Raw genomic sequence first — 22,702 nt, forward strand, 5'->3', positions numbered from 1 at the left:
CAAACACATCAACGCCTAAATCATATCCTTTAATTATGGATTGGATAATAGCAAGTACTATATAGCAAGCTAGTTATGGCTCATTATAGTTGGGATTTGTGAACTTGATGGAAATATTTTTACACATATTTAATAAATATTTAAACATTAATGTCAAAAAAAAAGTTACATCATCTTTTTAAAAAAACAAAAAAGATTGATATGTAATATGTACTAACGTGGCCAAGTTTAATATGTAGAGTGGAAAAAAAAAATATTATTAGTTGGGACTATTTTTTTAACTTTAACTAAATATATTTTTAAAATTAATTAAAAATAAATATTTATTAATTATATTAATATAAATTATAATATTATAAAATACTATTATGATAATAATATATAATATATTTAATATTTATATTAATATAAATTCAAATGTTATAAAATATTATTATGATAATAATATATCTTAATTTTTTTACTAATTATATTAATATGGATTTAAATATTATAAAATATTATTATTATAGTAATATTTAATACAAGACCAGATATTTAATATTTATATTAATATAAATTTAGATATTATAAAGTATCATTATAACAATAATATATAATACATAATCTTAATGTTTAACATCATTTATATTTAAAAAAGTTATCATATTATATATATTTTCAAAAATTATAACAAATATTTTGGTTCAGTTTTTCTTTTAATATGTTTATGTCATTTTTTTATATATAATATTGTTTATTTATTTGAAATTTATATGAAAATGATACAAATTTAATAAAAATGATTAATAAATTATATAAATAAAACTAAATAAACGTGCATTACACGTTGTTTGTATCTAGTAAAAGTATGTATATACAAAAATGGAGAAAAAAATTAGGGGGTCATGGCCACCTTCAGTCTCTCTAACTCTCTCAATTGATAAGTTAAATGTTAAACAACATTAGTACATGTTATTCTAACTAAATTATTCTTCATTTTTTCTTCTCCAATTAGATAATGAGACAGCAATAAAGAATATTTTCCGTCTATATATAATAACTTTTAAGATTTGTTATCTTGTTTTATCCAACATTCGATATTTTAAATTAGTTTTACCCTCCATAAATAGAATAAAAAACAACAAAAGCAACTGATTCGCTCGCTCCAATCCAATACAACCTGAAAAAAATGGGGAATAGGAAAAAAAAACAAAAATTTGTATTATTTTATAAATCTCGATTTTATAATTATATGAATCATCGTAAGAATTTCTCGTTCTATCGCATTAGAATATCTATCCCATAGAAGAATTATCTAAATTTATATTTTTTTCTCGATTACACTGTTATTACAAAGCTTCGATCGAATCATATAGATATCCCTTCAGCACCCTACCTACCGTGCCACAAAAAATTAATTAAGTGAAGAGACGATAGCGGAGACAATATATCTTTGTTGAAATCTATAATCACATGCAAGTGAGATATTATTGGAAAACATATGATAAGTTGGTATGGTAGTACTAGTTGCCCATAAAATAATCCTACTCATAAAAATACATGCAAAGTCCCCTCCTCTCATGGCTCTCATGTACTCTACGTACGAGACAATAGTTAGTGGTTGCTCTTGAAAACATTGAAAAATGAGAGTTTTGACAACTAATTTTTTTTGTGAGGACACTTTCGAATGAGTTAAGTTACCGACGACACTTGGCATAGGCATTAGGGCATCGCACTCGTCACAATCGACAAGTATTTTGAACAAATTGAAATATGATCAAAATATTAGATAGATGTGTGGTGTGATGTGAAGTGAAGTGAAAGTATTTGTAGTTGTATCCAGCAGGCATGTGATGTAATTATAATGAATGAATATTGAAAAGAGAAGTGTATACGTCTGTATTAACATCCATCAAAATCAATTATGATCATTCATCACTCCATATAAAGTATCTTTACAAGTCACCACGTGGTGATGGTTACTACTTCAATTTACCAAATAGTATTTAGTTTTATGTAATTTAATATTGAATTTTAAATAAGTTAATAGGTCGAAGATGATAATAAATTGAAGTTTTGTTATTTTGTATTTTTAAGATGTCAAGTATCATATATAGTTAGTTAGCCATTGATACTCCTATAGTGATATACTACATCTTTGTAATGTTGAGCAAAATTCGTTAAATTACAGTAATCACTATATGCTATCTTATTATGTTGTGTTAAGTTCTAATTTATGCGGGCATTAGATGATTGATTTAATTTAATATTAAGTATTACATATTCTATTTTAGTATGTAGAATTCATTTTTAAATTGTACCAATTATCTTATATCATATTAAGTAGTGTTGGACATCATATAATCTCTCGTATCCATATTCTAAGTTTTATATATCTCTACCCGTTCATTGTGAGTGCTTTTTTTTTCTAGTAGATGGACTAAAGCTATTCAACTTGCTTGAAATTTTAACATAATTTAAAGGGCTATAATTAAATTTACCACATACATAATTAGGTTTTCTACATAATTTTTTGGTAATGTTTTTAGGCTCTATATATGTTCACCTTATGTAATTTGTTTGGTATTGAATCATTTCTCTAGTGAAACTTGTTTAATTTTTATAAAGATATAATAAATCTAGACTCTACAGTATTCAGATTGTATTTGGCCTATTACCATAAATGATATTCAATTCTAACAAGTTTGATTAAAATATATATAAAATTATATAATATGGACATGTCTTTTGTCTTTCACCGGGAAGGACGTTTTTGGTTTTAGTGTGTGAATAAATTATAATTATTTTTTTATATATAACGGTGTACACTGTAAATGTACCCTAATATATATATATATTGATTTATAGGATCAACACCATACAAAAACAGACACATAAGTTTTGGATAACATTAAGTTGGAATAATATTTGTGTGTGTGTGTAAATTACATTGGTGTGTTGTTCTAATCTAAAAACCAAAACTATCCAAATAAATGCATGAGGACAGGACACATGCATTAATAATTGATGTTATAGTACTACGTACATAGCACTAGTCATAACAAAAGTATTTATATATGGTAAATTTTACAAATAATACTTAATAATGACTAATATGACTAAAAAATCCTAGCACTATTAATATTTTCAATTTGATGCTAAACATTCCTCTCATATTCAAAATATCTCTCATATTATATCAAAAAATCATAAAACTTTATCTTCCTCTCTCTCTCATTCTCACGAAAGCATCCCTAAAACCTACAGATTTGTATAATTTTCTTGTCAAAATCATTGTTAGTCATCTCCATTGTCTCTGTGAAGTCATCAATATCAAATACAACATCTATTTTGAGAGTTTTTGGAGGAAAAAAACCATGAGTAATAAGATTGTATATTTTATGTGTTGAGTATTATTTGTTTACATTTTTTTGGCTATTTTGAACAGACTTGAGCCTATATTGGTGTATTTTTTGGGATTTTTGGAGAGATTCCGTGATCTGCGTTTTTTTTAGTTTTCTGCAACTTTTTTACTCTATAGGAGCTCGATAACGGTTCGATATGAACTCGATGGTATGTAGAAGAATGTCTTTTATGAGCTCGATGTAGCTCGATAACAGTTCGATTTATCCATTTACATGGATATGAGTGTTGCTATTTGGCACGTGCCCAACACCACATTAGGTGGCACTTCATAATTAGTTAGTGATACCACATAATACTTATTAAATTCAAACACCAATAGCGGTATGCCACCTCTTGTGTGGTGTTGGGCACCAGTGGTGCTCCTTAGCAATTATCTAATTATATATATCAATAAAAAATTTGTATATTTAAATCTCATATCAACCATTGAGATTGTTAAGCAGGACTCTCTAATTTACTTCATATATAATATTTTTATCTATTAAATACATAACTATATACACTGGTAACGAAGATGAACCAGAAAATTTATGGCACAAAATTTAACATAAATTCAAAGAATAAAATTGGAAAAGTCAGTAATTAATTAGAAGAGAAACAAATTATTAATAGCTAACGATGAGAGTCTTACATTATAATTATATTATATATGTTTTTAAATGGAAATAATATAAAAAATAATGTATTAATATATAAAATTTATACATTAAAAGTTTAGGAAGTTTCTATGGTAGGAACTAGAAAAAGAGTCTCACTATTTTGTGTTTCCGATCCGTAAACAGTTTTCGACGCGATTTTTTAATGACTGTGTATATTGTAGTTATTTAGATAATTCTGCAAATTTTTCAGAAAATTCTGAATAATTTACAGTTCTGAAAATTAGGTTCAAACACATTGTTTTCAACAAAAAAAAAATCACGCGTATAATAACTTATTTTTAAAATAGTTTTCGGTATAGTAAATCATTCGAAATTTTCTGAAAATTTATAGAATGCTTTAAATAACTACAATATACACGGTCATAAAAAAAATCACACCAAAAACTATTTATGATCGAGAACACAAAAGAGTCACACTGGTAGAGTTTTTTTCCTAGCCCCTGCCATAGAATTTCCCAAAATGTTATTGGTTGAATCTCATTTAGAAGCCTATAACTAATTACACAATATTCTTATTACATTATTTATAAATATATAGAGATTTAAATACCCTCCTAAAAGGGGAATGGAATGAAAAGTGTGGATGAGACTAGTCTCTAGAAGATAAAATAAGTTAGGGTTAAGAGTATACTCCCTTCCCTAATGTATCCAATTTTTCTTTTTCTGGTTCATCTTGGTTACCTGTTGCTCTGGGAATTTGGATTAATTTGCAGGAATATAATAGGCTCCCAAGTTGCCATGTGGCCAAAATGCTATAAAGCCATGGCAGACCATTCAATTCAATTTAATTCAATTCATTTTATAAATATAGAAATCAAATTATTCTATTTATGTATACATCATTTTAACATTTACTTTAATTTCTGATCTATTAATAATTAAACCTGATTCATATAACTAAATAAAATTTGTATATACAGTAAAACATCAATAGCTTTGGACCAAATTAATTGTATTTTAATTGAAGAATTATAACTAAATGGAAATATTGCGTAATAAAAAATTTCCTAATAGTCAAAAGTATTAACTAACAATAAGAACTTTTAATAATTTTTATTTAAAAATATTTATTAAAATTATTTTACACGTTGATTTTCTATATAATGAGTAAGAATCATGAATGACACTCAATTGTATATATAATTATTCATGTATAAAATAATATTTCTATGATAGGAGACTTAAAAAATTTATATCTAATTACAATTTAGACGTTATTCTTTTTTATAATTGTGCCAAATTGAGACTAAATTTTTTTATAATTAAATAAAAATCATTCCTACTATATATATATTTTTGTCTAATAGAAAATTTTCTCTTATAATTCAAAATGGCAAGAAAAAATCATTGATATTTTTTTAAGGAAAAATGGTTACCATGTTTGTATTTCTTGACAAATAATGTCAGGAAAATAAAGCATAATTATTTTGTTATTGTTATTGTTCTTTCACTCTTTATTTTTATACAGTCAAGAAGTTAGAGCTAAATTAAGTAATAGAAAACTAATCCTGCAGTTTTGTTTAATCTAAATCTTCATTTTTCAAGAGTCAAAATGAATTATTTTACACTTCATCCAAGAACAAGTCAAAGTCAAAGCTAGAAGAAAATTGATAAATAAATAAAAGGGTAATAAAATTGTAAGATAAATTCGCTAAATGAATTGAGGGTCAAAATAACAATTGAGTCATAATATTTGGGAACAAAAAAAAAAGAGACTATGAGAGTTAGTGTGGTGGGTTAGTGTGAAAAAAGAGGGAAAAAACTTATCCTCTGAAAAAAAAAATGTAAATCTGAAAATATAAAATTAAGTAGTATTAATGATCAAAATTCTTTATAAAAGTGATTAGTTTTTTTTAGGGATAGTAAAAATGAAAAAAAACAAAACAAAACAAAATGTAGTAACTGTGGTAAATTCCCAATAATTTATCAATATATTATCAAAATACAGAAAAACAAATATCGATAACTAATGTCAAAAGAAGAATATTTGTTTCAATTGATAAGGTAAAAATATTATTATGAAGACGCGAATAATAATCCATACCCCTTAAATAGCCTCATTTGAGTATAATTATTATCCTTAAAATATTCTCTTTTGTTTATGAATATTATGATTTTTGTACAAATATTATCTACTAAAAATAATAGGGATAATTACAAAATGTACGGTGTTTAAACAAAAAAATCTAAATATACGGTTATATAAAATAATTATAAATTTACGGTATTAACTTTCAGGCTAAAACACCTCTACAATTATGCATATTATATATATATAAATAGATATTTACATATATATATATATTTATACAATTATAATTATAAATCTTAGACACACAACTTTTAAACTGAAAAAAGAATATTTATATATATATGATAATATTTTACTATTTTCTTTCTATTCTCTGTACTTTAGTTTTATTTTTTTTATCTTTTTCTCTTCATTAATTAATTCATACATACTTTTAGTGTGCTAATAATAATAATATCAACTATCTTCTACTTTTTTTATTTTATTATCTTAGTATCATACATAAAATTTCTAATTAAATATGTCATTTTTCACTTTTTTTTTCTCCCTTAATATTACTTTTTATATTTAATTTTTTTATAGTCCTATTTTTATTTAAATTGATATAAATGATCTTTCAATTTTATTATATATATATTCATAAATTTTTGTAACATATATTAATAGTAGTAGGAGAGATAGTGATAAAAAATGTTATATTATTTTGAAAATCATAGCAAGTCAAATCTCAACACTCAATGTTAAACTAAAATCTTAATCTAGTCAAAGTTTAAGCTTTGTTGTAAAAATATATTTTAAAGTTAAAAAATTAATTTTCTAAATTTTTGTAACAATCATGTTTAATAAATTTATAAATATTTATGTAAATATTAGTTACAAAAATAAACTTCTTGATTGTGAAATTAATTTTGCAAATTGTTGTTACAAAAATGTAAAATTTGTATATAAAATTATTGTAATTCATTACTCTCTAACTGTATTTTTATATAAATATATATATATATAATAAAGTGTTTTATAAATAATGAATATCTTAAATTTATTTTTTTAAGTTGTATAATATAAATTTAATGTTTACTGTAATTTTTTGGTACAATATTGTAACATATGGAAAATTATAATATTTTTATGTAAATTTTGGTTACGATTTCTTAACTATAAATTATTTTTGTAAATGTTAGTTACAAAAATATATTTCCAGTTATGAAACTAAATTTGTAAACTATTGTTACAAAAATAAAAAAATTAGTTATGATTTTGTTCGTAAGTTTTATGTACAAAATAATATAATTATAAAACTAATTTTTGTAAATATTATTTACAAACACGTAAATGATATTTACAATTTTGTAACAGATATTTACAAGTTTGTAAACGTTGATCACAAAAAATTGTATTTTACTGCTTTTATTTAATTTTTAAAAGCCATTCCGTATTTACACTTTTGCCACTCCGTGTTTTTATCCAAAAATTCCGTATTTTTGTAATATACCGTATTTTTCATATTTTTTTTAACTTTTAGTGCATTTTTGTAGATTTCCCAAAATAATATTTCACAGTTATAACTAACAGTTATTGAAATAGACCCACATCTATTTTAATTTTTTGCAAATTTATGGGATTTACACTAAATTATAAAAATGCGCGGAATTAACTTTTCCCAAATTAAAGATATATGAGAAAATGAATATGCTAACAAATTAAATAAGAAGTGTTTGGTACGAGAGTTTGGTTTGGTGGGAATGAAAATGTTAAATCTAACCCGTAAATTTAATTTTGATAGCTTGGGGGTTTGTGTTTCCAAATGGACCCTATTTTTTAACTTAATTTAAGGTAATCTTAATCTCTTTAAACACTTGAGTTTCACATTCCTTTAATCTAAACCTCATCTAACTCTACTCCCACAAACTCAAATTTCATACCAAACACCCTCTAAGGAACTAAATTTTAAAGCAAAATATGGCAGCCAAATAGGAGTACATTGGGAATTTATGTTCCAACTCCTCCCATAAAAACCAAGGGTGAATCCCTCACATCGCCCGTGAAGTAGAGATGAAGAGCACCAAAATCCGGCAACTTTCTAAAGCTCTGATCGACGATTCCAACAACTCCACTCTTTGTCTTCTCCAACCGACGATTTCAACAACTTCTCTTTCTTTTTCGTCTTCTTTTTCTTTTGTCGGAACCATTCATCCACAACCCTTCTTTCTTCTCCATCCTCTTCTTTTGCCGACAATATTCATCCACAACTCCTCCTCCATCTTTTTCTTTTGTTAAATATGATATATTCCCCTCGTGTTGCAGATCAAACTTGTTTGCTCATTTTTTTTAGATCTATTTTTTTTCTTCAAATCCGTGATAAGTAACTGGTTACCTTCACATTCTCATACATGTGTATATTTCTGGGCTTTTGAAGGTAACCAGTTACCTATGTTACGAAAAATATAGATTCTTCTTCTTTATTTTTTGATGAAGTGTTTGTATTTTTTTAATATATTTCTCTTTTAGTTTTAATGATTGTTTTAAGATCATATTAGGGTTTTTTTTTTCAAATTTGAATTTTTTTTTTTAGATTCGAAATTAGTAACCAATTACCAACAAACTCATGATAATATATTATTTAGTTCTGCTATATGTAACTGGCTACCCTTCTTCTTATGGTAACAAACTCATGATAATATATTATTTAATCTAGTTCTAGTAATAAAAAAATTAAAGGTGGAAACGTGAAAGGTAATCAATAAAGTTACCTTACTCAGTCTTCTTGGAAGAAAAAAAACGTGCAGTAAAAGAGGAAAAAATTGATACAATAAATAATAAAAGCAATTCATATTAAAAAAAACTTTACAAAACAAGTAAACTTTAATATAAAAATAGTAATATAATATAACATTAATATAAACAACCACTTAAGCTAAAAAAAATAATAATCAAAATACAAAAACACCATTCCAATTTAACAAAACTTGATTAATGGTAAAACTATAGCATAATCAAATTTTTGTAAAAAAAAAGGGAAAATAAACCAATAATATTGAAATTCATTTTTTTTTTTAAAACAATTCACATTAAAAAAAAAGCCATAAAATAAGTTTTTTTTTTTTTGTAAACTTGTTAAAAAAAAGCCATATAAAATATAATTTCCTCTTAAAATAGACAAATATTAACTTTTTAAATCATTTTAATATATAAATATATTCTCTCTTCAATCAATGTCTCAAATAAAAACTCTCTCAAAACAATTCTAAAGTAATAGAAAATAATTTTTGCTTTAAAATAGATGAGATTATTTTCATAAACTAAAACTATTTTCTCAAAATTACAAAATTAAATCATAAGTGAACATGTTTATTATTATTATTAACAAAGAATAATAAGTGTCTGACAACTTTGTAGAGATCAAATTTATTGTTCTTTGGTTAGTTGGTAATGTCAAAATCTAATGATAATGAGTGAAAAAAAAAGTGGCAAAATTTTGTTAGAAAGCTATCCCTATCTGATTATCATAGCTCAACAGAGCTGTCTTTTTTTGTCAACTCATGCAGTAATCTTGACAAACAGACCCAAGTAGTTTCAGGAATTTTGCGACTAAAATGAATCATTAAGGCTGAAATCAAGTCTAATCCAAAGTTATGAAGCTCACTTTTCACTGCCAATCGGAGAAACATTGCCATCCAGATATCCGGGGCCAACTTTATAGCTTGCCGGAGAGACTGAAACCCGTTGAGGACCCTCATCAACATGTCATGTTCCTGAAGAAGAGAAGAATCAGCACAAGTGAACAACAAGAAGGCATGCATTGAAAATGAACTATCTGACACATGAATATAATGAGGCAAATTTTTCACTATTAATTATAAACATGTCAATTAGATTTTGACTGTACCAGATTGCCGGAGAAATATTTTGATAGACACCTTTAGAGGGGTAGAGTAAGGAATTGAGAGAATAATTGTAGCAGAAGGGTACGTAGTAATTGTAGTAATGATTAGTTGAGGATATGATAGAGTAGCATACATAACAAAAAGAATGAGGGGATCATGGGAATGGGAATGGGAATTGAGCTTTGGCTCTTGGGAGAGTGGAGGTCTCTCGAATACCTCATTGTCCTATGACAAATTCCAGATCTGCCTAGTTCTTTCTATTGTCTTCTGCTATTATTTTCTCTCCATCTTTTTGCCTATATTGTTTTGAGGACCCTAGTTGGGGCGTATCATATTTTCAAGGATTCAAGAAACATACTTGTAAATCCATTTTCAGGGCTGTGCTAGCTCAAGAAGTTTGATAAACATTAATGGGAAACAAACCTCAAAATCTCTTGTTCTAAGGGTGTCATTTAGCATGCAGCCAACAACTTCATCATCCATAAAAGCATCAGCAGCTTCAATTATATCTCGTAACAGGAAAATACGCACTCTCTGACCCTTTCTGGATAGAATGAACAACAAAAGATCTTCAGTGGCGGAAACAACAGAATGCATGTCAAAAGATTTCCATCCGAGACGATTTCGTGTAGTTTCATCCAAATCAGGGGGCTCGTCAGCAGATGCAGAAGCTTGTTCAGATATTGCTGCTATCTGAAATAAGATATAGATGCCTGATGAATATTAGTATAGGGGGACAAGTAGAAATTCACAGCAAAGAGATAGTTAAAAGAATATATGGTCGGTTGAAATAATAGACATCTATGTACAAGAATTTAATACCACCTAAACTCTTGAGTGACATACAATCCATTAGGATTCTAGGGTCAACTTTGAATGTTGCCCAACAGCAACGAGTTCTAGAATTCAATGAACTTTAAGATTAGACAATAGCAAACCCCCTAAAGAAACTTCAACTTATCTTTTCAGATAACACTCATTATTACATATTCATACGCACTATGAGTTATGCATATAAATATAGATATATGTGCAAGTTAGTTTTCTCCTATTTTCTGGAAATGTGTGTGTATCCATGTACTATGTATTTTGTGTGCATATAGGTGCGTGTGGGTGCAGTACTACACTGCACGATAGACAAGAAAGAGAAGAAAAACCTACGAGGCGCTCTAGCCGGTTCCACCTTATCGATCCATTGTTTCGAATTAGAAGCTCCCTCAAAATTTTCCTCATATCAGGATTGGGGTCTGCCAGAAGCCTTCCAATCACAAAAGGATATGCACTCTCAATGATTTTAAAATCGGGATCTAGAACCTTTGCAGTGCCTTCTAGTGATCCCAATGCTCTTATTACGAGAGCATAATCAGGAGGAAGAGAAAAATCAAATTCATACATAACATCGTACAGCTGGTTCATGATTCCCTGGAAACAATGAAACAACAATTAAGCTCTCGTATTCTTAAAACATTATCACTACATGGACACCAACATGCTGTATTTGGTTGTGTACAGAATCCACAAGCACAAACCTGGAAATCTTGAGAATGTCTAGACCCATCACCAAACGTGGCTTGCAAGGCATCTGAAACTAATTTTATCTCAACTCCCTCAGGAAGAAATCCCAAAGAAAGAAAGTCATTTGCTAAACCCAATGAGTCACGATTAACAAAGTGCACAAGCTGAAAGAGATAGAAACTCATCAACAAAGGGCACAGGCAGAAAATATGAAAAGGAGGAAAAAGCAAGAAAAAAGTATATAGAACGACAGTTCACAGATACATTTTAGTGAATATCATTTGCACTACAGTGATGTTTAATGTATAAGTGAAATCTTAAAAGGGGAAAAAAAGAAAAGAAAATGACCATTGTTCATAATTGTCCCAGAGTTTTTACCACTTGAATCAGTCCCACACGATAATGTCGAGGAATATCACCCATCATTCCAAAATCAAAATATGCAAGTGAGCCACTTTTAGTGGCAACCAGATTTCCTGGATGTGGATCAGCATGGAAAAATCCCACCTCAAGCAATTGTCTCAAAGAGCAATATAATCCCTACAAAGAGAACAGAGAAATAAATAAATAACAATGAAAATTCAAAGTTAATGCATCATTGCCAGTAACATTGCCTAATATGTCTTAATGCTTGTGCTAACAAAATGAAGAAAGAGAATACTATAACTTGCCACCATAAAGGGATGAAGTAATTTCTGCCTAATACCTGGTCAATTAGTCCCCTCCTGTTCAAGCAGGCCTTCTTCAGGCCATTTTCATCTGTAAGCTTAATTCCATCAATCCATTCCATAGTAAGCACAGCTCTGCGGGTAAGGTCCCAATATATTTTTGGAACTTTAATACGATCTCCTACTCTATGATGAACAGTTCCCCCTTCTTTAGAATCTTGGCCACTCGTTTGGGTATCAGCTGCATATTATAATGAATTGTTTGTCAAACAATTACAGAGTGAAATAATCCTAAATTTGACTCACACAAAGAATCCTTAGCATGGCCTGCATTTGAGAATAAACTCAGTGAAAGTAGACCAAGCTGCTTCAATTAAGTTAAAACTCTAACATGCATAACCGTATAATAAAATATTTTCTTTTAATTATTATCATCATTACTTTCTGTCCTCAAAAAACCTTGAGAAAAATAGGCAACCTAGAGCATCTGGAATAAGGAAGCATAAGTTGGGCATGAAAAAAAGGAAAAACATGTCCATGCACGAAAAACAGATAAAGATATTCTGGCCTCTTTAAGATAGAACCAATAAGCAAATATCTAGAAGAAATGATGATTCAGCAATTGGTCAGGTTGGTGAATAAGTGATTGTCTGATAATGAGAAAGGAATATCCGTCTTTCCTGTTGCTAGACAGGATGTATTGAACTCATGACTATGTTGGTGAGTTCATTGTCGTATGTTATATTTTTCGAATTCATTAATTTAATGAAATTGATAAAACACACATCGACAATCAAACGAATAAATACACTATTAGGAAATAAGAACTTACAAGGGTATAAACCATATAACGAAGCAAATCGCTCAGCATTTGTTGCCTCTTGAATGTAATCAATTTCATCAAACATATGTCTTACCTGTTCATCAATAGAAACCAAGAAACATCCATGAGTAAGATTCTAAAAATCTATTTTTATTTTTAAAAGAGAATAAAAGATGGAAATAAACAGCCCACTTTGTAGGTTTGTGAGAAATTCTCCTTAAAACTAACACGCATACAAAAGATGTGGACCCACAACATTAATCTTCTCTCATTTTTATGCTTGTCGCAGGAAATCCAAAAAATCATTTCAAACCAAACTATGAGATTCAAAATTCTGGAAATGAGTTCTTTAGACCACAATTAAGAAAGAGAATTGAGGCAAATACGAGGAATAAACATTCTCTTGTATAGGCATATTGACTTTCAGCTTCACACAGGCATCTGATGATATAAACAGAGCCAACATAACTTGTATCCATAAGATGGAAGAATCTATAGACCAAAAAAAAATATATATCAAAAAGGGAAAAATTCCTCAAAGGAAACAAATATGCAACACAAGCTGATCTACGTAGAATTAGAACAACCCAACCTAATAAAAAATAAAATAAAAACTCTTTCAAAAAACACCAGAACCATAACAGAACCCAAAAGTTCATAAACAATTCTTGTAGTGTTAGATTTTCAGCAATTTTTGTATAACAGGAATGTACTAAAGATGTAATAGGCTCACCATCTCATTTACTGCTACTAATAGATCTTTGCGGGCCTTGGCAAAACGCTTCATTTGGCCACCAATCATATGAAATAACAAAGCATCAAGGGTCAATAAAAGTGTCATACCGGGTCTTTGTACCTTGACAGCAACTAGCTCTCCAGAGTGCAGGTGAGCTGCAAAACTTGAAGTGACAACACAAATCATTTAGCTTACATTCTCCAAGAAAAATAGATTATCTGAAATCCAAATGTAAGGAGGTATTCTAGCAAGTTCAGTACAGAGCCACACAGTGTTTAAATTCCAAAAACCACTCTCTAACCTTTATAGACCTGCCCTAAGGATGCTGCTGCAATGGGACTTGCACTTATGTCAGCAAAAATTTCAGAAATTGGAAGACCAAATTGTGTTTCTATGGATTTAATTGCAATACGAGTTGGAAATGGTGGTATTTGATCCTGGCATTCGAGAAAAACATCGTAGTATAAGAATATAAAAGCAAAAGGAATACATGAACATCCAAAGCATAACATTAGAGTATTAGAGTAAATGCCTACAAATATAGCATGTAGAGAAAAAAGAAATCCAGTAACCTGTAGTTTAGCAAGTTCATTGCAATATACAGTTGGTAGTATATCTGGCCTCGTGCTCAGAGCCTGCCCAAGCTGTAATTCAAATGACATAGGTTAACCATGTAACTTTGCAATAATAACAACAACAACAAAAGAATAGAGATTGAATGCTTTCAATTAAATCAATCAAACTAGAACTAATTCCATTATCTTTGCACCTCTGTTTCTATCAAACCTAAGAGGTTCTCATTGTCAAAATAATTCAAGCAAACCAAGACATTCACACACGGGAAGAAAAAAAACATAAGTAATGAATGCTAGTAATTAAAAAAAAATTAACCAGATAAGTAGAATGACTAATCAATATCTTAAACAATGAGAAATGATCAGCTATGGAAAAGTAATTATGCAATTATCCCAGGTGTATGTGTATTTCCAACTGAATGGAAAACCAACCTTTATTCTGGTAAATGCAATTACATAATTTTATAAGAGTGAGCAATCATGATATATGCATGAACCAGACATACAACATTCTACAAAGAACAAGCAAAATCCCCTACAAGGCAACAAGTAATACTGAGTTTTGAAACACTGTTGATACAGAAAGTAAGTGTATCTTGTAATATATAAATATTAATTCAAATAATTATACTAGAAGACAATAACTAACCTTGATGTAGAAAGGTCCCAACTGGATCAAAGTTTTTCGAAACTGCAAAAAAATATATAAACTTCTCAGAATTTTAGACAGTTGTTCTTATAACTTTCATAATGCTTCTGTTATGGCACTTGCATATCAGCACTAAAACAGGGATACAAACTCAATGGAAACTAATCTACGAACCCCATTCCATAAAGTTGAACCATTTTAACTCATTTTATTTAAAGATATGCGAATCAGCAGCTGGAAAGAAGTTACAAACTCTGTGATAGTAACAAGCTATTTTTTTCTCAATAAGAGAAACCATCATTTTCAAACCAGGGTGACAAATCCGAAACTTAATCAGCAGTATCATTAGAACAGTCATCACACATGTTCAAATAAACATGACAGATAGGTGAAAAGATTTTCTAATAGACTTATTTACTTATTATATATATATATATAATTAAAAGCAAATTGGTAGGTAGTCTTATACCTTGATGGCACGTTTTTCAACATCTTGAATAAATAGTTGCCAAATTGTGAGCTTTACAACATGGAAAGACACAATGGCTGCTCTGTACAAAGCCAAAAATGGACCAAAACGGTAGACAGAAGAAAAACTTTTGGAGCTATATGTCCCTAGAGCTTGTCCAAACTCACTTTCTAGTGATTCTTTCCGCAACTTTGCATACTCTGCAGATGTCCCTTCACCATGAACACTGGTAAAACCAGTAGAATATCTGCACCGCAAAGAATTTCGGTGCTTACAAAATAATACTATAATAATTTAGACAATGCCATAAATTAAATAACTTACGAATGCTGGAGTAACAAGTAATAGGGAAATCGATTATCTGGAGTCCCCCAAGCATAAATATCATTTTTATATCTCAATGATCTGCATTTCTGTAATATGGTCTCTGTGATGCTCCCATGGCGCAAAGCTGAAATTGATAAACAAGATAACACTAGAATCATCATCCATAGTGAGTGTTACGACGGTAATTGAAAGCATTCCTATTTCACTACTTAACCAATATATGCAATAACTACAAATTTTGTTGCATTTGTTTCCATAAACATTCTAGAAAAAGAAAGCCTTGAATTCCCCCACATACAACAAATTGCAAAGTATGATCATCATCATGATACAGATCATAATTTACATTGACTTACTGAATTGGTTCATCCTAAATACAGCAAAACTGATAAACTAAAGAATAACAGCAAGCTTCATAAAAAGAATCAAACAAAATATCTTAAAACAAGCATACTAAAGAGACACTTAACCCAAATTAGAATAGTCGAAGTTCATTATTCACATTGCCCACATATACACAAATTGTTTAAATTCCCTATCTTGCACAAACTTAATTTAATTATAAACATTCGACTGATTATAACGCAAGCTCCCAATCAGCTATATTTATATAAACGAATATCATTCAAAATTCCAAATTTGTGAAATCGAAATACTGTGAACATAAAATTGATAAATTTCGTCCCCGCGATTCGATTCGATCAGTCATAAAAGAAAAATCGATATAGAAAGGCATAAGTAGGTGAAAACGTATGAAAAATGAAAGGGCAGAGAGCAGTACTCGTGGAAAGCAGTGGAACACGGCGGTGACGCCTCAGAATGGGAAAGGCATTCCTCATCGCCGGCGGAAAGGGCATTGGGAAGTAAAGCAGAGTTCAGGAACCCATGGAGGATAATCGCATCACAGGTGTTTGTTAAAATGCGTAAGTGAAGTTTTAATTGTATGACTGCGCAATTAAAGCGTTTAACAACATTTTCAAGCGGAGTGGGAATAGAGTGACCAGTGTTGCGTAGTGGGTCTGCTTGGTGGCCGTGGAAACTGCCACGTTTGGCTTCGTCAGAGGGGATTCGCCTTCAATTTGTATATATAGTCTCGTTGGTTTATTATTTTATTTTTTTTACTACAATATTATTATTAGGGTCTCTTCGGAAAATAACATATTATCATTTTACACTAGTTTAATTTTAATAATTCTCTACAAAATTATTTCTCATAGATAGTTAGTCGAAAATTTAAATAGGTAGTCAAAAAATTCAAATAACTAATCGAAAAATTTAGACAACGGGTTAAATTTTAGATAGAGATCATTTTGCAAAACATTATCAAAAATAGATCATAATACAAAATCACTTAAAAAAATATATTATTTTCAAACTAAATTGTTTTCAATCAAAATAAAAGAAATTTGTAGTAAAAATTAATAAGTAGTCTGAAAGATTGTATTTAAGCTACTAAGTAGTTTTTTGGGAGGCAAAAGTCAATAAAAAAAAGTTGTACTTAAGTTGCTAAGTAGTTTTTTTGGCAATAAAAATTAGTATAAATAGTTTAAAAAATTACACTTATGTCACTAAGTAATTATTTTATTGCAAAAATTATATTTTACACTAATTTTGTCTCAATTATAATTAATTAATCAAAATTTTAAAATATATATTTCTAATATTAAAAAATTAAGACAAATGCGATACCCATATTCAAACTATGGCCTTTGTGCCCATCAAATTATTTTGTGTGACAAAAATCCCCCGAATAATAGCAATTATTGAAAATGTACCAATTTTATTACATTCTGTTCATTTGTTAAATAGTTTGCTAATATAGCACTAATGTGGTGTTTATGTAGCGCTATTGGAGAATCCTGACAAAAAATACATACATAGATAGTGGTTAAAAGATAAATTATGGAAATATACTTTCTTAAAGTTAATGTATGTATGTCTAGTGTTAATAAACTCGATTATGACTAGCTTTAATTAGTTAAATAGACCATCATACTACAACTATGCATATGACATGTGGCTACATCTGCAAATCATTTGGAAAATGAGTGGAATGTAATAGAAGAGACATATTTTTAATGATTTTTATCGTTAAGGGGCTGAGGGATTTTCGCCACGCAAAATAATTTAGGGTGCAAGACTTGACAATAATCATAATTCAAGGGGGAACTTTTTTGTCCAAAAAAAAAATTAAAAATGATTTAAATTTTCTAACATGAAAAATTATTTTGCACAAAGTTCCATTCCCGAGCACCTTCTTTGGTCAACTCTTTTGGTTGCTTTTCACTAGCTCACAGAACAACTCAACAAGTAAAAGAGCAATGTTAGACGCACACTCATTTTATACACTCTAAATTCATATAATAATGTTTAGTTTTTTTTAGAGTGAGACCGACTAATTTTATGTGTGGTGTAAAATACATCTCACATCATTGTGTGTATTTTGAGTATAAAATAAGAATGTGTCTAACATTAGTCTGAGTAAAATTGCTCGTAACAATCGCTTCGTGCTCGTCCTGCACGCAACTTTCACTTCCATAGTAACCTACTCACGTAGTAAGTGCTCGCCAATTTTCTAATATGTGCATTGAATGACTTTTATGCAAGCAGGCATTAGGGGTATTCATTGGATCACATTCAATGGATTTAAGCTCGTCAAATCCAATCCAATTATCCATTGGATGTTGGATTTTTACACCTGATCCAATCCAATTAAATTGAGTCAACTAATCCGATTTGATCCAATGGATAATTGGATTGGATCGGTTCCATCCATTGGATGCATCCCCTGGTTATTTATTGGATCGGATCGGATCCATCCAATCATTTAGAGTATTTTTTAATCTAATTTTCACATATATATTGTTGACTGCGTTTTTAGCCAACGACGTGAGAACGTCAATAATGACAAGTCTTCAAGAGAAATAAAAACGACAACAGACGGTATAAACAATAAAAGTAAACAACACAAGAGATTTTTATAGTGGTTCAGCCCCGATTGTCGGTAATAGCTTAATCCACTTAGAGTTGTGATTTATAGATCCGTACTCAAGATCAGATGGACTGAGCCAACTGAGTTTCTTCAGTACAGATTGCAAAAATACAAGAATTCTCTCTTATTTCAGCACTTTCTCTCTCGAGAATAGACAGACCCAATTTTCTCTCTCTAGAAAGAAGAAGCAAAAAGAAGCCCTTCTCTCATCCCATAAGCTCTCTATTTATAGGCCTGGGATCCTCAACTGATATCCCCTTATGATAGGGATATTTTATTATATTTATTACATTTAAACATTCAAAATTCGAAATGTAACAAACCCTCCATTTGTGCGAAGAATGAGAGATTCCCGCATATGTTGTTGGAGTTGTGTCTGACTTAGTCTCCTCTAGCTAGTTGGTCCACCTCCTACTCACTACCCATGCAAGTGCTGGTTGAACATGCATGGTGGTAGGATATGCATGATGCGTTGAACGTGCATAGTGGTAGGACATGCACTTCTCTCCTCTAACATGACACTCTCCTCTAGCATGCCATGTTCCCCCTTGAACCAATCTCCTTGGCTTCTCCTCGGACCAAGGTGGTCCGAGGCAACCTCATTGGCACCTCACCTTGGACAACATTGAAGCAACCTCCTTGGCACCCCACCTTGGACAAGTTCAAGGCATTCTCCTCTAACATCTCCCAACACATGTCCGATCGAACATTGTATAGGCTCTCCTTATCAAAATCTAAGTCTCCATTCTCTTGCATGAGACTCCTCCTCCTTAGCTACTTACCTTGGACACGTTCGAGCCAACACTTAGAAAACCTTGGGAGGCTTACCTCCTACACACCCTTGGGGTCTCCTAAGACCACATCCTCCTTGGGGTCTCCTAGGACCACTTTCTCCTTGGGGTTTCTTAAGACCACTTTCTTGAATTCTCCTCGGACCTCATCCTTGGTTCTCCTAGGATCACTCTCTTGGGGTCTCCTAGGACCACATCCTCCTTGGGGTCTCCTAGGACCATTCTCCTTAACTCTCCTAGAATGCACTCCCCTTAGTCTCCTAGGATGCATCTTCCTATTTTTTGGGTATAACATATATATATTTCAATTATAAAACACACAAATTACTCATCCAAATGAAAACACTATTTAGTTATAATAATTTAGAAGCATACAAGACAAATTCATCTAAATTAGAAGCATATACATAATTGGATGATTATTGGATCGGTTTGGTCGGTTTTTATTGGATGTTGGATCCTCATCCAACAACCGACCAATCTAATTTAAATTTTTAAAAATTATTTTGGATTCGATCAAATAATAATTAAATATTTAATTTTTAGCAATCGATTTTAATTGAATCTGTTGTAATTGGATTTGATATATTTTGCACACCCCTAAAAGGCATAGCATCTTTTCCAGTTGCGGATGTGCTACAACAATTATAAATAGGAATATAAAATAAATATTTGTTATACTCCAAAGGAATAATCTTCCTGCAGGAGTAAATTTGAAAAATAATGTAAAAAGATGTGTCTTTTGTGTAAATAACTAATAATTCAGGACTGAATATGCAATTTTCTCTTCTAATTATTTGCTGTACCAACCTCTTCCACTCCACTCCGGGAGATCGAAATTCCGTGCACAAGAAGAAATAGATTAAAACCCTGTGTTAGGGCTTATCGAATTCACAGTATATTCCAAAGAAATCTCTCCGATTTCGAAAATGGTGAAAGAGCAGTTGTCACCGACACGGCCATGGATACTCGAAGCGGTTCCATTGATGGTGGTCTTTCTCATAGCAGCTCATGTCTTCGCCTTGGTACTATCGATTTACTTTCTTTCTTTTTTTCATTCGGTATTTGAATTTTGTACGAAGCTGATCTCTGATATTGTGTCTTTCATTGTTCTTGTTTCAGGTCTATTGGATTTACAGATTGGCCACTGAGAGACAGCCACAGAGGAGGAAAGCACATTGATGGTGATGAACCGTACGATTTGAAGAACCAAAAAGAGGCGGAGGTGGAGGTTGGTGGAATACCCTAATTTCTTTGTTCTACAGTTTAGATTGAGAGTTAATTAGATAGGTTGTAGAGCGATCGATATGTTACTGCCTTACTGGTTTGTGAACTAATTCACTTGATTTGCGTTCGAAATTTACACGAATTTGGAAGATTTCAGTAGATTTGAGTACGAATAAACCATGATTTGATCGTTTCTTACTTTATTTTCTTTATAGCTAGACTGTGCATAATTTGGTTTGGTTCTAACGGTGTGTTTTATGTTCTCAATGATGCTCATTTCTTTTTCATTTTTGCCCATTTGGTCGTTTTGGTTTATTGAATAGTGTAAGATGAAGAAAAGGACTGGGGCAATTTTCTTGTTATCTTAATCCCCTGGATGTTTCATGCTCTTTTGCTTTTTGTTTATCCGAGAGTTTTGGGAAAAATTAATTTCAGGATTTGGGTTAAGCATCATTAACTATATTCCCATTGTTCGAGCTACAAAGGAGTTGAAAGAAGAATTTGAAACCTTATGTGCTTTACTGAAATAAAGAGAAGTAAGTGAATGAGTGGTTGATGATCTATTATTTGTTTTGAATGCAGTTTGGAGTGTTACAGATTGTACTGGATTCATGTTGTTGATAATATGGTATGTGCTTAGCTCCTTTGCCCCTACATTGGTCAATAAAGTGTAGATAGGCTTCCTATTTCTTGCTAAGTGTCTTGGGCTTTCTTCATGTTACTCATTCATTCCCTTACCGTGCCCTTTGTATTGTGTGTTGTGTGAACAATTCATGCTTTCTGTTCAGGGTAAACTGAGAAATGTTTGTAAACGATACTCCCTACTTTTCTATGTAGTAATTCGGAGAATTTTGAAGGAAAATAAAATCAAAGAATGATGTTCTTGTACACTTTTATTGTTCTTTGTTACTCTAACATCCTGAGTATTGCATTATCTGGGCTTCATAAGTTTAAGAAAGTCGACATAAAACTGGAGTTCTAGTTTCAATAGAAGCCTTTGATGAGCTGAATTCAAGGCTGTATTGGAATAGAGATGATGTTGTTTTCGTTTCGATTTGTCAGGGTCACAAGTTAAGTTTAAAGATGATGCAAAGAGGCACATGTAGTGCTCAGCACCATACTAATACAAATGTAAGTCTGTTCTAAGTTTAATGGTTGGACTTGTGGTCAGAGAGCTTAATGGTTATTGTTCTGTGTTCAGCGTCTATGATTGTGAGTTGGAAGTTTGTTCATTAACTTCCAAGGTTTACAATCTATTTGATGTTAGGATTACGTGATAGGAAACCTATATATGTATTGTACTTCATGTTGAGAAGTTTTGAATTTTACGGGAAGAAAATAAATGAAGACGTTACTTGAATAGAGCTTCTCTCTTTATAATCTCACATACTATATGGCTTGTGAGATATTCATAATGAAATTATAATTAACAATAAAACTTTATTTCACTTAGGGTCAGTTTGGTACAGTTGTGCTGTGGGGAAAAACAGTTGTAGTTGTTAGGAAAAACAACTGCAGTTGTGTTGTGGGAAAAAATTAGTTGGTGTTTGGTAAATTGCAGATTTTAAAGTAGTGTGAGTTAAAAAAGTTGTAATAAGATGTCATATTTATTTTATTTAAATAAATTTATATGTTTAAATTAAATATATTTGACTATTAAAGTCATCATAAACAAAAGTATTATAATATATATTATTGTATATATGTATATTATAACTAGTTGCCGAAGTTAAGATTTGATTTATAATGATGATAGTATTATAATTGTGTTCATGATATAATCAAAGTTTAGTTATTTTCCTTTATATTTTATTTTTCTTAAAGCATGAAATTGATAAATTTTTGAAAAATTATATTTTAAAATATTATGAGATACAAAAATAATGTTATAATGTATAATAAACTCTATTTTAAGGTGGTTTGTTGATTTAAACTTACTAAAATAAA

The 22,702-nt window shown here is 30.2% G+C and overlaps 2 protein-coding genes across 2 annotated transcripts; one reads left to right on the plus strand and one right to left on the minus strand.

Moving 5' to 3' along the window:
- Positions 1 to 9,434: 9,434 nt before the first annotated feature.
- On the minus strand, positions 9,435 to 16,801 carry LOC133803744 (uncharacterized). The gene is made up of 14 exons (XM_062241858.1): positions 16,527 to 16,801; positions 15,743 to 15,869; positions 15,419 to 15,665; positions 14,950 to 14,991; positions 14,298 to 14,369; positions 14,027 to 14,162; positions 13,723 to 13,880; positions 12,999 to 13,083; positions 12,205 to 12,407; positions 11,877 to 12,038; positions 11,513 to 11,662; positions 11,145 to 11,405; positions 10,407 to 10,676; positions 9,435 to 9,851 (listed from the first exon to the last, which is right to left on the minus strand). The coding sequence occupies exons 1-14, from the start codon at positions 16,600 to 16,602 to the stop codon at positions 9,603 to 9,605; spliced, it is 2,238 nt and encodes a 745-aa protein (XP_062097842.1). The 5' UTR covers positions 16,603 to 16,801; the 3' UTR covers positions 9,435 to 9,602.
- A 3,511-nt stretch (positions 16,802 to 20,312) lies between these two features.
- LOC133804184 (uncharacterized) lies at positions 20,313 to 21,645 on the plus strand. Its single transcript, XM_062242349.1, has 3 exons — positions 20,313 to 20,553; positions 20,651 to 20,759; positions 21,338 to 21,645. The coding sequence occupies exons 1-2, from the start codon at positions 20,458 to 20,460 to the stop codon at positions 20,708 to 20,710; spliced, it is 156 nt and encodes a 51-aa protein (XP_062098333.1). The 5' UTR covers positions 20,313 to 20,457; the 3' UTR covers positions 20,711 to 20,759; positions 21,338 to 21,645.
- The last annotated feature ends 1,057 nt before the right edge of the window (positions 21,646 to 22,702 follow it).

Source organism: Humulus lupulus, chromosome X (assembly GCF_963169125.1).
Source record: "Humulus lupulus chromosome X, drHumLupu1.1, whole genome shotgun sequence".
Classification (NCBI taxonomy): Eukaryota; Viridiplantae; Streptophyta; class Magnoliopsida; order Rosales; family Cannabaceae; genus Humulus; species Humulus lupulus.